At 35.4% G+C, this 17,517-nt stretch overlaps 1 protein-coding gene across 5 annotated transcripts in view; it reads right to left on the bottom strand.

Moving 5' to 3' along the window:
- Positions 1-259: 259 nt before the first annotated feature.
- LOC118271277 (protein kibra) overlaps positions 260-17,517 on the bottom strand; it is a 61,742-nt gene continuing 44,484 nt past the window's right edge. For 3 of the 5 annotated variants that reach the window (XM_050696086.1, XM_050696085.1, XM_050696084.1), the window contains 17 exons: positions 15,643-15,751; positions 14,213-14,387; positions 13,097-13,942; positions 12,334-12,469; positions 10,804-10,906; positions 10,483-10,581; positions 9,972-10,076; positions 9,576-9,693; positions 9,112-9,292; positions 8,439-8,592; positions 7,953-8,044; positions 7,448-7,593; positions 4,899-5,009; positions 4,214-4,333; positions 3,676-3,843; positions 3,155-3,352; positions 260-2,698 (listed from right to left, as the gene is read on the bottom strand). In XM_050696086.1, the coding sequence (XP_050552043.1) occupies positions 2,389-2,698; positions 3,155-3,352; positions 3,676-3,843; positions 4,214-4,333; positions 4,899-5,009; positions 7,448-7,593; positions 7,953-8,044; positions 8,439-8,592; positions 9,112-9,292; positions 9,576-9,693; positions 9,972-10,076; positions 10,483-10,581; positions 10,804-10,906; positions 12,334-12,469; positions 13,097-13,942; positions 14,213-14,387; positions 15,643-15,751 (3,171 nt within the window). In that variant the 3' untranslated portion in view covers positions 260-2,388. Of the gene's footprint in view, positions 2,699-3,154; positions 3,353-3,675; positions 3,844-4,213; positions 4,334-4,898; positions 5,010-6,191; positions 6,288-7,447; positions 7,594-7,952; positions 8,045-8,438; positions 8,593-9,111; positions 9,293-9,575; positions 9,694-9,971; positions 10,077-10,482; positions 10,582-10,803; positions 10,907-12,333; positions 12,470-13,096; positions 13,943-14,212; positions 14,388-15,642; positions 15,752-17,517 lie in introns of those variants that run through there. The other 2 variants (XM_050696087.1, XM_050696088.1) reach the window with 2 other exon arrangements.

Genomic DNA, 17,517 nt, shown 5'->3' with positions numbered 1-17,517 from the left:
AATTTATACAATGTGATAGGGGTAGGACTTCTAACCCGTTAAAGCTGAGTACTACATCTAATTTTATCGACAAAAAATATGGAGCGTTGAACCCCAAATTGAAAATATTGAAAAATAGTGATGTTTTCGGTAAAAATAATTCAGAAATATTTTTTTTGAACCAAAACATTATCAAACATATGAAAAGAGTAATGAATTAGTTAGCTTTTTAGTTTTGAAGTATGTTCTAGGTAATTTAGGAGGAAAATCAAACAGAAAGTTTAATTTATAATTTTTATTTTCATTTGTATGAATTGTATTGGCATTTTTACAAAATATAATGACCCCTTTATTTTAATGGAAGAATTAAAACAAGGCTTATATTAATTTGGCAAATCCAAATTCACCTCAGTAACAATTACACTATGTATAAAAACTCCAAGTAAATAATTATAATAAAAATATACATTTTTTACAAAAATGTAACATTACGTAAAATAGAACTAGGAGACTATTGTATTCTTGTTATATAACAATACTTAAACTTGTTATACGACTAATATTGCTAAATAATTAATTAGAAAATAATTATAAAGTCAAAATTCAGATATGCAAATTCTTTTATTAAAACGTATCTTTTTATTCAGATTATTTACAAAGATTTATTCAACTAAAATAATAATAATATTAAATTATGATATGTACAAAATGTACAAGTAGTGCTTAGTTTAACAATTATTGTCAACAAAAATAAATGAACTCATTTAAAAAACCAAACGATTTTTTGTTGTGTTTTCATTTAAAAGTTTTTGCCAAAAAATGTAATTTCATTAAATTCATTTATTTATTTCTGTTAACAAAGTACTACATAATAATTCTTTTATTATAAACGTTAGAGGGTTTTCCTTTACTGATGAATTTGGCTGACAAATGCATAGAAAGGTATTTTTGGGGAGTTAGCCCAAAAAGTAACGTTTATAATGAAAGGTTGTCTATTCTAAACATAAGAATGATAATGAGTGAGACAAAAAATGTTCAGTACAAACTCAGATCTGTTAACACACATGACATAAAATATTTCTATTGAAATTACGTTGTATATTGCACGTTTGTAATGTAACGTCAATGTGCCCGGGTACATATAACATGAGACCTAGATAATTATACAATTAATTGAATAATTATTCATAATTCTGATAGGCACGTCAATACAACTTTGTCGAATAATTATGATGAATATTTTGTGAACACATTATTTATTGTTTTTGTATTAAAATTATGTTTGTAATTTCTATTATAGGCTGTCTATGTCGGAGTTTGAAATATTGTGTAGGGCAAGTACTCCACGTATTATAAGCCTTATATACAAAGCTTGCTTTTTGGCTTTCGAAGTCCTATTTATTCGGTGGAGGGAACCCTAAACCAGAATATAACTTTTGCAAAAATTAAAATGAAATACTTTAGTAGTTGACATTTATTCAATCGAATAATTAAAAGGAATTTGAGAAACAATTTTAATGTTTTTGCAAAAATTATTTATTTGAGTTTTCATTTTATTCATTTTTTATTTTATCTACAGATGAACTTAGTCGGTGGGTCAGCAATTTTACGTATTTTTATTTACAAAGTGACCGTAAACCCACATTATGTTCTAATTACAATAAAAAAATATGTTTGGCATACATTTTGTGACTCATCATACAACTACTTTGTACCTATATACCCCTCTGGCATGCCGTTATGGCACAATCGCAGGCTTTTATTAATCAGGCACCAACAATCAAAAGGCACAATTTAACCACTGAACAGCAACTTCAAACTTGTCTACACATTATAATATCAGTATGAATGTAATTATATTCACTAAATACATATTATATCTATATATGGACGGGATTGTATCAAATCGTACCTATTTTCATGAGTTTATAACATTCAAAATTTTGTTCTTTACTTTGTACATAAAATACAATACATAAGCGGTATAAAAATGTATAAGATTCAATATTGTAATCTTAATTTTATGGCACTCTATTTGCACACATACGTACATGTATTAGAGTCCGGATATATATAATATAACCAATAACACATATATATAAGTTCTTGCTCAGTCTTCGATCCAGAAAATCTCAATAGGCAATAAAGATCACAGTAATATTTTAATATTGTATATTTGCAATTTTTTATGGTGCCACGTTTTGCCATAGGCCATACTAGAGCTGTTTGCAACGGTTGGTGTAAAGCTGCGCAGGAGTTGCGACGCGACATCCACTCCAGAACCGAAACAGTTATCATCAAAATCACGAACAACTACACCACATCATAACACATTTTTGACCATCTTTTGAATTACACCCACCGCAACTCCTGCGCAGCTCAAACCAACCGCAGTAACGGCCCCTCCTTTCAAACCTGTACCCCGAGCACTCTGTCCACAACAAACTCATACCTCACCTCATCAGTCTTAGTGTCGTTCTTTGCCTCTTGACCCTCGAGGTTCAAGCAAGGGTTCTTGCACTCCACGACCTCCGGCGGGTCTTGTGTAGCTGGCTGGTCGCGTCGGAGCTCGTAAGATGTCTTAGAAGACCTACCGTCAGGAGTTCGCCGTTCTTCTAAATCTTCTTCCCAGTCGTCTTCTGATGGAATCTCGTCACCGTCTTCTCCGGGTAGGAGCGGGATCGTGGTTTTGGTGCGAGTGAAGAATGCCATCTTTTCTCTGCGGGAGGAAGGGTAAGTTTGGTTATTATGGGTGCATGGTTATGACTAGTAATCAATTAGTCTAATTGGAAGATAAATTTAACATATCTTTGATATAAAATGTCTTAGTTAAGCTAACAGAAACTTAATCAAAAGTGGTGCAACCAGTCTTGAAGTACATTTACGATATAACAAGACAAAGATTTTATAAGTTTTTTTTTGGTTAATCCGTGATCATGGCTTTCAACAGTGCCGAAATATGGGAAACTCACCAAAGTGAATAAACATGGTAAATATCCCGTCATAAGTTCTAATAACAAAGTTTTTATAAGATTGGCAAAAGACAGTCACTGAAACTGCAATGGAAGCTAATCTCCAATTAAAACCAGTACCGTACATCTTTGGATTATTAAGAAGAATATTACTAGCAAGTTCTACTATTTATAGTCACCTAGCTTAAAACACCAATACTCACTTGAAAGTGACAAGGTCAGGTTTCCTGCCTCCCTGCCTCGACTTCCTCAGACGGTAGATCTCCCGACAGGTCCTACTGAGCAGCCTTGATGCTCTGTCTGCCGGTTGGTCCCCAGGACTGACCAGGCGACGTAGGGTCTCGTCCTCAGCTACCCAGGCAGCTACAGCCGGGTCGCCGCGGTTCCAGGCTTCTTCTAACCTGGAGTGGAAGGTGGTTATTAGTTTTTGAGGAATAAATGCGAGTTTTCTCTGACTATGGCTATAAGCTAGTATAGACTTGGTCTTAAAATATGTTTTTTTTTAGAATTTTAGTTTTTAGTAGTTATAATAGCTTTAAATAGAATGTATCATTTTTGATAAAATCACTTTATAGAATCACGATATCGTTTGTCGATTTTAAATAGACGTCGGAGTTATAAAATATATTGTATAAGATATTGAACTTCAGATCAAGAAATTGATATTCTTTTAGATAGTTAGTTAAAAAACAAAGTTTTATATAAATGTCATAGGTGAATTTACCTCTTCTTGAGCGCAGTAAGGTTGGCGATGTCGGTCCGCAGATGGTGCAGACGCGAGTGCTGCGCGCGCAGGTCGAGCGCGAGGTCCAGCGACGTGCGCGCCGCGCCCAGCGCGCCCACACCGCGACCGCCGCGCACGCCGCGCATACACGACCCGGATCTACCCCATCTAGATACAACAGAAAAGAGAGATATGTTTTAAAATCATAATATATAAAGGTATAGGACTAAACTTTGGTTTTCGGTAAGAAAGTCCACACTAGTGGTAAAAACTCAAGTAACCGTTCTCACCCAAATTAAATCAGATATAAAAAAAGGTCATTTGAGACAACCTAAGCAGTACAGATTCATCTGATTTGTTGAATAACTAAAATTTTACACTTGGTTGAAAGTAAATGGCACAAGTAAACAACGACCGAAGGATAAATAATTTTGATTTTGCTTTGCTTTTATTTTGCTTTGAACTTAGATAAAAGCTTAGTTTTTACTATATTTGAATTTAGTTTTTACTAACCAAAGATTTAATAATAATAAGTTACCTGAGCGACCGTCTCTCCCGGACACTCCTGTCGAAGGGTATCCCGGCGGGCGGCGGCGCGTGGCTCGTCGTGCGGCGCGCGTACGCTGCCATTGATGAGTCCGACTCCGAGCGGTTCAGTCTGAGGACAAACGTAACTTTTAATAAAACTGTCACATAATTTATAAACATAGTAAAAAAATACAAAAAAAATATATAGAGAGCTTTAGCTCCCAGTACTGTAAATGTTACTTATTCAGTTTTTAAGCTTGGTACTAACCAATCTCTATTACATATTACACAATTTAAACTAATTCATCAAGAACTTGTACAGTGGTAAACTTTTAAATCAGTGTATTTTTTTAAATTTTATATCAACAGTAAGACACAATAGGCTATTCATTCAATACTTTTTACGTCAAAAACTATATTTTCTATGAATTTTGAATGAAATAGTGCGTTATGACGTCATCAGAATTTTACGCTAAAAATCTGAATTATTTCTAGCGAACTAGCTAGAAAAAATCGATACTATAATATAAATAGAACTTTGATATATTTGAATTTTTTATTGCATTGAAAAGCGAAAATAATTTATTTTTGACTGGCGAAACTACCCAAATAGATATCCATGTATTTAAGCTGATGTGATTACAATAGGATTATCCATACTTTATAAGACTTTGTAAAATTAAAAATCAACTGACCTGCAGATGTACTGTGCTTTGGCGACACTCTGTGGTTGTGGCGAGAACGTTTGGGACCTCTTGATGGTGGCGAGGGGCTCGGCGAGGCTGGCGTTTACTTGCTGGCTTTTCCTACAAGAAAATAACAAATATTTGTAGAAAATATTACGGATTAAATGTGTATTAATACGTGCAGAGCATTGTTTTATTCAAGAGTAACTTAAGTGGTGAGTGCTAAAGTGTTTTAAACCTTATAATGTTGTACAGATGATAGCAAATCAATTTATTCCATTCACTTTATATCCTTCAACTTTACTATATTATGTCTAAAACTCCATAAAATACTACAGAAGTATTTTAAGGGAGGAAAATCATCCAATGACTTCTCCCGCCTTGAGTGAGGCAAGAGGAAGTATCAGACTCTTACTGACTAAAAACCACCCCGTCCCTACTCCTGCTTTTCGAGCCGGAGCCACGGTAAACCCGCTTGGTAGTCTGCAACTCCGGACCAAGACAGATCAGCTCAAGATAAATTTACTTTAAATCCCTCCATATTTAACTTGAATAAAACAATGCTCATTAAAACATAAAAGATACATCCACATTGTGCCACATATCATGCTTTTCCATGCACATAACATTTGTGTGTGTGTGTGTGTGTGTGTTTAAAACAACCATATAAACATGCTAGGGTGATATACCCAATATATAAACATAAATAAATACATATTCCACACAAAACCATAAAATAAACATAAATAATTAATAATAATTATGTTTGTTCAAATAATTATAATGAGTAACGAAATAATTATTTCAAGCAACTGATCATAATTTAACTCACAATAATTATGTTACGTTTTAAATTAATAACTTAAAATAATTGAGTACATCACCCATTCACTTGTTGTGTATAAAACAACCCAATACTAGCTGTGTTGTTGGTTTTATATTGGTTTACGGTAACTTATAGATATATTTTTGAGTTAAACCGACTAGATTTTAACAATTACTACATAAAATTCTTCCAAACTTTAAATTTTTATTTCCCCAAGGATTATAATGTTCCGTTTATTTAAGTTTTCAACTATATTATGTTTTATTTTTCACTTGCGTGTTTAAAAAAAAAGCACTTTCTACAACATGTGTTTAATTTAAAGGAATAACTTGATGTTGTCTTCAAATGTATAATCATGCTACCAGCTCCGTTCAACCACAAAACTAGTCCATCTAACTCAAAAGTTCCACGCAAACCAACACAAACCTAGTGTTTCAAGACAGAACACATAGGAAAGGCGACACAATGTAAACATACCTATATATACAAGTATGTACAAGTGTGTGTATAGCTAATGCTCTAGCGGCGCGAGCTGGGGCCGGCCGTCCGCCGCGCGACGCTTCAATATACATCTGGGAGGAAAACGGAATCATGTAGCCCGACACCGACGTTAGTAAGCTTAGGGGGACTATGTACAATGTTATTGTATACTTTTGGACCTATTTAATTATATAAATACCCTTAGATCTAGGGGGCCTACAGTAAAACTAATAGGGACAGAAGAGGGGTAATAGATACTATGGCCCTATACCTATCTGCAAAAATAATTCAACGAACGAACGGAAACACTTCGCAGATTGCGTACTACAATTGTATTAATTGCGAACTTTTACGATTAATTTTTTATTTCATATCAAAACTTATTTATTTATCTTCATTTAATTCGTTCATTTTTGTTTTGTTCACGAAAGTTAAATAAAATTGTGGTATGCAATCTGCGAAGTTTTTTCGTTCGTTCATTGAGTTAGAGTAGTCGTCCCCTGTACCCTTAGTACAAGTTCGCCCTACGTTGAACGAAAACGAAACGAGAGCGCGTTCGGCGCTCTGATTGGTCGGTGCGAATGAACTAACCAATCAGAGCGCCGAACACGCTCTCATTTCGATCTCGTTAAACGTAAAACAAACTCGTACTAAGTATACTGTTATAGATAGTTGGACTTTGATAGAATAAAAGTAACAGTTACCACGATAATGGCAATGTACAGCAAGTTTAGATAGTTAATAACAATAGCGATAATTGTTTGCATCGCTTGTTGTTTTAAGAAAATCTTCTGGCGAGTATGGGCAAAATTGTAGAGACTTATCAAACATTATCTTTTTGTAAATATATAATTTAGTATGTCTCACGAAAGTTATAATATTATATAAATATACTTTGTCAAATCAAAAGATCAAACTTAAAAAAATTAAGAGTTACATTAGCCACCATTTTATTCTGCCCAACTAAAATCCACCATTTTATAAAAAAAAATCTACCACCAATAAAGTTAATTATCCTTTCACCTCTACACAACAGTATACCATAATTATTTACTAACACAGTTTCACTCACATAACACTTTCGTTCACACTCGAAAGTGGTCAAGTTGACCCGAACGATTTCGAGCAGTCGAAATAAAAATTGCGAAATTATTATGTGAGTGAATACTGCAGAAATATTAACCCTAATTAAAGGTCTGATGGACAAACAGATTTTAGTATATTTTTTATTTTGTATAGTTTTGTTACATACCTCCTATGCAACTGCCTAGCTCCTTCGGGACAGAAGTTACACTCAGTGTTGGTTTCCTTCTCCGCCGTGGTGGGGTGAAGATACTCCTCTTCCAAAGCAAGCTCCTCCTCAGGAATGTAATCCTCTAATGAATCCTCTTCCACTATCTGTAAAAACAATGAGAAAATGTTTTATTGGTAAAACAAAATTATTTAACACGTTAACTGCCACGTAGGTCACCGGTGACCTCCGTTAGTAGAGGATTTGCCTTCAACACTTTTCTGATGGCAGTTAAAGGCTTAACGTACGGTGTGTTTACCTTTACGACAAATGCGAGGCAAAGTGTTTAGAAGCAAACCTGGTGCATATAAGTTGTGTGATTGTAAGTTCGACGTTACTAGTCAAAATCTACGAACGAATCAAAAATATTTCATACCAATGTTGTGTTTACCAACATGACAACTACAAAAATATTTAAATACGGATTGAAATAGTTTGTAGGAGACTGCATTTAGATGATACATACCTGATTAAGTGGCTCTCTAGACTCCTCGTCCTCCGATGCTGAAATGTCCCCGCAGTCAACGTTGCATTCCGCACCCGTCATACTCTCTGGTCCTAAAACATAAACAAATAATTTTGTTTCATTTGAAAAGCAAAACTATTTTATTACGAAGAGAAAATGTATAAAGTATTAAGTTCTTTTTTTACTTTTTTTTAAGTTGTTGCCCCACACTTGGATTACAGCCACGCCCACACAGAAATTACAATTACAAACATACGATTTCAGAGCACATGACACCCAGACCCGAAATAAACTGGAGTATGATCCATAGCACACGTCCATAGCACGCATCTTTCCATATAAAAAAAAAACATAGCTTAACTAATTCCGTTTCCGCCAGTGCTAAATTTTGTGTACCAATGAATATCATTGATGGAAAACTATATATTTTAAAACTACATACGTTAAAAATTACATATTTTTAGCTACGTTGGTATGGCTCCTTACCTCTATTCCTCGTCAATGTGGATGTTTGCGACGAGATGACAGTGGACTCGTCCGAGCTCTCATCCCGCCTCATACATCTGAAGCTGAGCACGTTGTACCATTTCTGGGACACTGTATCGGGCTCGAAGTCTGCCAGACTCACTTGTGCACACCCCTGTGGGGTAAGGGGTAAGGTTAGTACGCTTAGGGGAAGGGTAGCATGTTGTAGGGTAAGGGGGATATGAAGTCAGAAGTTAATCGCTCTCGCCCAGTGGGGTATTCACATGGCACTCAAGACTGAAAAGCCGAATACTCGAATTTGGCTAGTTTTCATCATTAGATTTATTAATGAATAAATATCAATATGGTGTATTAATAAATAAAAGTAAATATAAATTAAAAACAACGATAACCTATATACTATAACAGAATGCCAAAATATGTATCGGTTTTGATGATCCATGTACAAAATATGTAATATTATTCACAATATGATGTAGATATAGTGATCAGCAGATAAACTTCCCCTTTTTGTCAAATATCTTATTAAACTTTAAATTTCATTGTTTTGACTTAAAAAGTAATTAATTTGGAATAGAATGATCTGCTAAAGACACGAATCTAAGTTTAGTACTAAATGAAAGATGAAGAAATAGTATAAAAAAAAATGCAATATAAAAGTTAGCAGCCTTACCAGACACTCGGTGCCGGCGGTGAGGTTGACCTGCAGCGTGGCGGCGCGCAGTGCCCGGGTCCCGGCCAACGGGACGTGGTGGTGGTGGCGCAGGGCGAGGTGTCCCCCGCGCCACGCCGCGCCGCTGCCGCTCCACGCAGACCCGCAGCCCCCGCCCACCACCAGCGCGCACCGCACGTCGCTGCAAATGTACATGTCATTATTGATTTTTTCCGTTATTTATTTTCAATTAATGTAATGCCACAAATGTTGCAAGCATTCGTAAGCTACAGTAACCATTTACAATCGTGGGCTGTGTAATTTTTTACTACCGTCGTGGTATATAAAATATCGGCTAAAAAACAATATCGTCACGCCTTTAATCCCCGAAGGGGTAGTCAGAGGTGCACATTATGACACGTAATGCCACTGCGTACACCCACTTTTCTAAAAATAAATAGATAATTATAAGATAGTATACTCACACTTGCGTGCCGATGTCAATGAACAACGCGTGCAGGTTGCGCGCGCGCAGGATTCCTATCTCCAACGTACTCTTCTCCGCACAGTAGCGCAGCTTAATCTCTATTTGAGCGCTGTTCACTGTAAACAAAACAACATTTTCATTAAAAACATTATCGTTGGTTTAAATAACTAACTATATGTAACTTTGATTTCAACAAATCGTCCACCACTTTCATTTTTTTATCAAAATAAATAACACTACAATTTATAAACATCTAAACAAATAATAATCTCTATATCACAAAGCTCAAGGTTTAAATTACTGACCCAATACCTATTAAAACACCTCTTACACTATCTTCAATTCAAATTGAACCCTATTTCACATATAATAAGCTAGGTAATACAATGTTTACCTGCGTTGGAAGGATCGTTCGCCGCCTGCGCAGCCTCAAAGACCCCAGAGTCGCCCGCCACTGATTCGTCGCTCACTGCCGCTGATACTGATCTAGTGTTTGTACCTGGAAATTAAACGAATAATAATATTAACTAATGTCATAATTCTGTTATGTCAATTAATTGATTGTGAATATGAGTCCCGGTGTGATTTGAAACTAGTAGAGCTTTAAGCTGAACACCAATTAATTTGATATCATTTCAACAAGTCTGAAAGCCTGTTAGTTTTTTTTAAAGGGGAAAATCATCCCATGACGTCTCCCACCCAGACTTTTACTGAATAAAAACCATAAAAGGCTACATTAGTTTAGAACGTAGATTTCGCTTGTTATTATACCTTTACTGTAATATTGTGGGACCAACGTAATATTCTTACGTTTATTTTTGTTTTTAATGTTAAATCCTACAAGTAAAGGATCATATGTCAGTCTAACCCCCTACATTAAGTACCAAACAGTTAATGATACTGACCACTAGACGAGGGAGTTCTGGGCGATGGTGGCGGGGGCGTCTCTGAAATGGGGGACAGTGGCTCACACGGCCGCCCGGGACCCTGCAGCTGTACTGGAACTGAACAAAAATAGCTGGTTAAAACATGCTTAGAATATTCTAGGTGTTACTCTTGCAGTAGTTAAAGGGATGATTAACTAGGTGTGTTTACATATTCAAACGTTTTTATATCCAAGTATGCCACTGGTGCAGGTGAATTTTAAGCTGCAGTCAATAAAAGCATGAAGGAATCTAAATAACAAACTAACATAAGAATAAATGTTTCATATTAATATTACTTACTTGTAGCAAGACCTGTGACCTCATTCAGTCCAGTGGCGACACCTATCCTCATTTCTGCTAACTTCTCTTCTAGTTCTCGCTGTTGCCGCCTCTGTCTTTCCACCTATAAATAAAAGAAAAACAATACAATTAATATTTTCACCAAAACACTTCAATCCATAGTTCACTTTATAATCCGTTGGCGCCACTGTCGTTTTTGGCTGACCACTTCGAATATAAAAAGAATGTTTGTTTAGACACCTACGTTTAAAATACTTTAAGCCTTATAAAGAAGTAATACATCGTCATATCGTAGGTATAAATAAACTTACATATGTATATGACTGATTACATAATATACATATGTACATGAATCAGCTGACTGACTTTCATGACAATAAAATAAACACGTATATTATCTATGAAGTGAAAGCAAGAGACGGGCGGGCCCGGGGCGTATAATATGATATAGCACTTGATAATATTACGACTTGTATTTTTGTGAGTTAAAACAAATATTGAAACTGTGCTTGAGTTATTGTTGAATACAAATTATGTTTTGATGTGTTGATTGATCTATAATGCATTCATTCATTCTTAATCCCATTGGATTAAGATAATAATCAGTTTGTTAGAGAGCTAATTAGTTAGACTAAACAACTTTACTGCTTAAATTGCTATAAATCATCTTATAGTAAAGTAAAATAAATCAAAAAGAATTAGACGTTTCAATAATACTGATTGACATTCAGAATCAGAGATATCTGAGAGTAAGTGGAAGAAAGTGAGTTTTTGCACTTCCCCGTATAATACACCATTTGTGTTATAAGTCCCTTGTAAAAGGGGGTGAGCCTATTGCTATATACAACCTCGAATATATAGTCAATACACATTTAACTTGCTAACACCAAGTTTTTGTCGAATAACTAAAAATTATCTACCATACATTTCAATAAACACGTTCAACGTCACAGATTCATATAACATGCGCGCACGCAGAAACCGTCACCACACATTGGTCACAGTGCAGTGAAGTAATTGTAAAAATACTACAGCGACCGATAAGTGTGTACAATTGTGTGTAATGTGATCACACACGCTTTCCTATGAGGTTAGAGAAAAATATTTCGATGAGAAAAATCGATTTGTAACGTGTGACGTGTGAATAGATGTTAAAAAGTTATTTTGATATACGTAACACGTCTTGTGTTCACCGAATGAGTAGCTCTTGTGACATAAATCATTTGTCAATTATTATAAGGTCCAGACTAACTCGAGTTCTACTAGACACTACACTACTACTTCTACTAGTTTCGAGTCACAGAGGGACTCTTCATTTTTGAAGTTTTCTCTAGTAATTTCCGTGAATTTTTTTATTTAATTAAGTATGTCTCATGATCATGTCAGTTACATAAACATAAGACATGATGACAATATAAAAACAAACTTAAGTTTCTTTTTATAAAAACAAATTTAACACTAGCCAGAAAAAAATATAGTGGGTTTATATTTTTAATCATACTAGGAGTGATCATGTTAAATTATAATTACCTGATTGTACGAGGGTGGAGGTGGTGGCGGACTGGCTGAGGACAGACTACTCCTCGGTGATAAGGACGGCTGCGATGGTGAACTGCTGGCTCCAGGAGTCGCGCTGTCTGCGTTGAAACTTGAACCACGCAGTAACCTGGTGAAATGAGGTGAAGATTGATTAAAATTTTCGTCTTAATCCCAAATAAATAGACTCTTATATTGGTAGAAATAAAGAATATAGTGTTAAACTTTATACTCAATAATCTCACTAAACTAAAGAAACATCTCAATAAAAAATAAATAAGGTTACTTATACAGACAGAGGACAATCAACTTCGAATACATAAAAACACTACATACAAATTCCCAACGAGTCAAAATAAGATCTTGTCATGATAATTCAAGTTCACGAACTATGAACCTTTGATCTTTTACAAGCAACAAGTGTTTGTATAAACAATAGTCGTATGTCGAAACATTATAGGTCACGCGAAGAATCGCAACGTAATCGTTCCATAATCCTAGAGAAAGTTCTGACATTGCACTCCGTCCTTTTAAGGTTGAGCTTGCAAATATTTGGACTGAGAAAGCAAAATCGATTCAAGAAAGTTAACCATATCCACGTTCGAATTTATATCATAATCCTACTTCACAAAGGTCCTAAATCGAAAAATTTGCATAAACCTATCCGAACGATGCATAAATTTACTTGATGTATCTCTAAACGTGTTCATAATAATTTACGTTGACGTTTGAATGGGGAAAAGTATTTTGCACTCACCTTTCAACTCTTCGATGCAAATCGACCATGTCGATAGGCTTGTCTGTTGAGAAAGACGTCGCGATTTGCGGGCCGCCGTAAATATCAGTAAAACTAATGCCAGAGCTTAGCGAGCCTTTACTACTGGCTGTGGAAAGGGACCCTAAGCTCGAACTGCTTGACACCGAGAGTGTACTCGCTGATAGCGTCTTCAACTGCCCTTCTAAGGTAGTCATCGACGTCAACGCGTCTTTCAACTGCTGCAGCAACAGTTGCTTCTCTTCATGTAGCCTCAATCTATCCGCAATACACTTATTGGACATTTCAAAGGCATTTTTCAGGTCTTGTTCTAATCTCTTGCATTCCGTTTGGATTTCAGTCATCTCTTGTTTAGATCTCGTTCTTGGAGTAATACTCCGTAATTCTCTAAGCAGTTGTTCCTTCTCTTGGAAGAGTAGCAATCTATCTTTATCAGATTCTGCTTGTCCGGGTTGGACTTTGTCTTCTAAGTCAGCTAATTGTTGTTGAATTTGTTGTATTCTTTTTCGCGCTGCGTCATATTGTAGCCGGACTCGCGCCATTTCAGCTAATCTCGTGCCAATGGGAACTAAGTCGGCACAGAGATCAGTTTGGGAGGCAGTGCTTAGTTTCTCCTGGGGTAGTGAGAGGGTTGATAGATCAGGTGACGCGTCTCCGAGTTGCAGTCTCGTCAAATCATCCTTGAGTTTGGCTAACGACTGCATGAGGTCCGCCCTCTCCTTCTCCCCTGAGGTGAGCGACTTCTGAATATTTTTCAATTCAGTCATGATCGCTTGAGCTTCAGTAATGTTGTAGCAGCCCTGTTGAGCGCTAATTTTTTGCTCCACTCTGAAATAGGAAATCTCAAATTAGCGACCAAACATAGATGATTCAGTTGTTTTCGTGTTATAATCACACCTTAGTGAACTCCACACGAACACTCAAAGGATGCCATTCGGAGCAAACACGTTCACTTTCTTATACTTACAATTATTGTGGTCCAATGTGTCCTAGATTCTCACAATCATGCAAACTTAGGTCTCACCTTTTGCTGCATCTAGACTTTCCACCTGACTTCTCCATCTAAGAGTAAGAACATTCCAGCACAAGCATACTAACTCTGCAAGCGTGTCAACTCCGCGACGTGCGCTGGCGACTTCAGCTCGGGCTTGCCTTAGCTCCTTGCGTAGCTGGGCGACCCGGCCGCGCGCCTGCGTCACTTCCGACCTCAGAAGCTCCGGGTCATGTCGGGAGGTGGTGGACGTCGTCGTCATCGACGTCGTTGATGAACACACTGCGATAGAAAACGCTATCTTAAGTACGAAGCAATTTATTCACACTGGCATTTACCAAGCACCATCAATAAAGTTCAAAAATAAACCAAGAAATCCAAAAGGACTAAAACGACGCTCGGCCAACACACAGGTGTTCCAATTAACTACATAGTAGAATCTACAAGAGCTGTAGTGTGTGGCCACCATTTGGACGTACGTTTTTAATTTACAGAAATAAACAAACATTCGCAACTAAGTATTGAGCGTCAAGAAACAAACATAAATAAATTGTCGTGATCAAAGCTGGACAAAATAAAACGTAGGAATAAAATAATAACGTCGTCGACTTGGACTATAATAAAATACGAAATTACATTCAATAAACGGACACGGTGTATAAACATTAAGGGGCAAGTTTTTTTGCTATAAATTGTGGACACTATCTATGGAATCAGATAAAAATAAAGCTTCGTACACTGTAGTGTATAAGCTTCATCGACAAATGAAAATGGAACTCGTAAGTATGCATTGGGGACGAAACATTTGACAGAAATATTGAAATTGCTTACAGAAAAAGTATAAGAATACTGGTCCAATAACCAGTTTAATTATCTCGAAGAAGGTCGGCACATTTTTTAACGCTAGTAAACAAATACAAAGCAGCCCTTAGTCCCCCATTATAATTAACATTCCACATTAATTTTATTGTGATTGGGGCTCGGAATAAAGCAATTACTATTTCATAACTTGAAGAAAATTGTTTTTTATCACTGAGCGGACCTCTAGTAGTATGAAAGAATTTCAATTTATCTGCGTAATCATCTTGAGTGTATGCAAATGTAGATATTAAGTAGTTTTGTATTGATTACAAATTACCATCAGTGCAGTATACGAGTGATGACGCTAATCTGCTCAGGGTTCGACATTGAAATGAGGGTTCCAACGAAGATAGTACGATTAAACTTTTTAAGACTACGAGCTTCAGTTGTTTTATTTTAGAAGCATTCTGGATATGATCAATGGAGGAGGCTATAACATTTTATTTTATGAACCAGTAAGATATGTTGTTATGATAACTGTGTATTAATATTTTTTCTTTATTAAGCCTTACTCTTACTACAAACATTCAAGCATAACTTTAAAGAATATGGTATTTAAGATAACACACAATATGTTACAAAATGCTTTGCCAGCATTATCGGTTTAAAGAACTATTTAGTATAGGACAAATTGTTGCAAAATTCTGTAGATTCTTAAATGATTTATTATACTTACGACTAGTTCTAGAGGCTGCTAGCGTGGAGAGCGCATTGTTCAAATGCTTGTACTCATCCTGGGCTAAACACAGCCTCTGCTTCTTTACATCGTACATCTCCTTCTTCGCCTGTAGACAAAAAGAGAAGAACGGTTTAATATCACAAGAAATACAAAAGAAATTGGAGTTTATGATTAAAATGTATTATAGACAGAAGAGGATAGTGTCGAATCGTATAGTGACGTGATCGTAATGGTAACGTGATGAATAAAAAGCAAAAGACGTTTTGTAAAAACGTATTGTTCAGTGAAATTTTTAAAATTCTTGAGGATTTTTTTAACAATGGAATGTTGCAGGTAGCTCAATTTTAGTAAAGGGACAATAGTCAGTTAACAGTTTATCTATGCTAGACTGAAGTAGGTTTTTCGAAAATAACAATACTATATTTTTATAATAACGATCGTGAGACATACTAAATTAACTAAAAATCACGGTTTACTCAAGTAAATTAACGGAGAAAAGCTCTACTAGTTTCGACTGATTGAGTTTACTTCACGTAAACTAGTAGATCTTTTCTCCATTAATTTACGTGAGTACCTAAACTGTGATTTTTGCATAATAACAATACTAATGATACCAAGTTAAGGAATAAAGGCAGGTACAAATATGTCTATAGAATTTTCTAGACGTTGGAATTCGTATCAACAGCTAGTTTTCGACGTGAACATTACCATAATATAATTGGAAACATTGTCATATGATAATACATAATGAGGGTGATAATTTCCAAGTTGAAATGCCTGTGGCTTCACCATATTTTTCTTTCTTTTTATTTTAGTTCTGTGGTGAGAGACTGCATATTTTTTCATATAGATAGAGCTTGCTGTTTTTATTTGGTTATCAAGAGATTAAAGTGATGAAGGGATGATTTATAGCTAAGTATATTATGTACAACTATAAATATGGAGGTGGGATGATCAAGATTTTTTCTTATTAACACTTAACTGCCAAATAACAAGTTCATGATATAAAATTTTGGTTTAAATGTGTTAAATCGAACGACTAGACTAACCTATAGAATACTAAACTTGAAACGAAGGATGTGCGCATATACAGGGCGAAAAACGCTGCAAAAATCTTTTGTTTTTATTATAATTTGTATCGTTTCAGTTTTCCCTTTATTCATATTTTCAGTCTTAAGCATACTAGTATTTTACATAAAATGAACATTTAATTCCTTAATTTTTAGTTTTTTAACATCACCTATTAGCAGCGTTCGGGAGCGTTCCGTTTACACCCCGTATAGTGTAGAACCCAAGTAATGCTAACATAAACTATAGAAATATAAAGATTACCAATACACCAAAACCATTGTTGTACTTTAAAAATCAATTTCCAAGAGTAATCAAGTGCCTAAACCATTTAATTTCTTTTAAAGATAAAAATCAGAGTTCATCGGAGCTCATTTGTTTTTAAAAGGGTACGCTATTATGTTGATGAGTTCCACAGAGGTAAGTTTTTGTTGGCAACATAAAAATTTTGATTGAATTACGAGACAAAGGTGCATAATAAAAAGTTAATTATATCGCTACTGGTTGGTAGTACTCGAAGATGTTCCCCGTCAAGTTTTATAACTATTAAATGTTTGATTGACTGTGAAAAATTATCTTATTACATCGATGGTTAAACGTCCATGGACATATCTAGAGGTGTTATCCGCCAGTCATCGTTCAACAGCTCTTTCAATATTTAACAAAACCGTAAAATATAGTGTTAGCAACTAAAACAAACTTTACTATAGCAAAAAAGTTCTATACAACCAAGATTAGACATGTGCTAGAATGCGAACATCATAAAATAATAATGGAACCCAATAATTAACTAAGAATTCTCAA

Source organism: Spodoptera frugiperda, chromosome 9 (genome assembly GCF_023101765.2).
Source record: "Spodoptera frugiperda isolate SF20-4 chromosome 9, AGI-APGP_CSIRO_Sfru_2.0, whole genome shotgun sequence".
Lineage (NCBI taxonomy): Eukaryota > Metazoa > Arthropoda > Insecta > Lepidoptera > Noctuidae > Spodoptera > Spodoptera frugiperda.
Note: the sequence above shows the minus strand (reverse complement) of the source record. Positions and strands in the feature narration are given on the sequence as shown.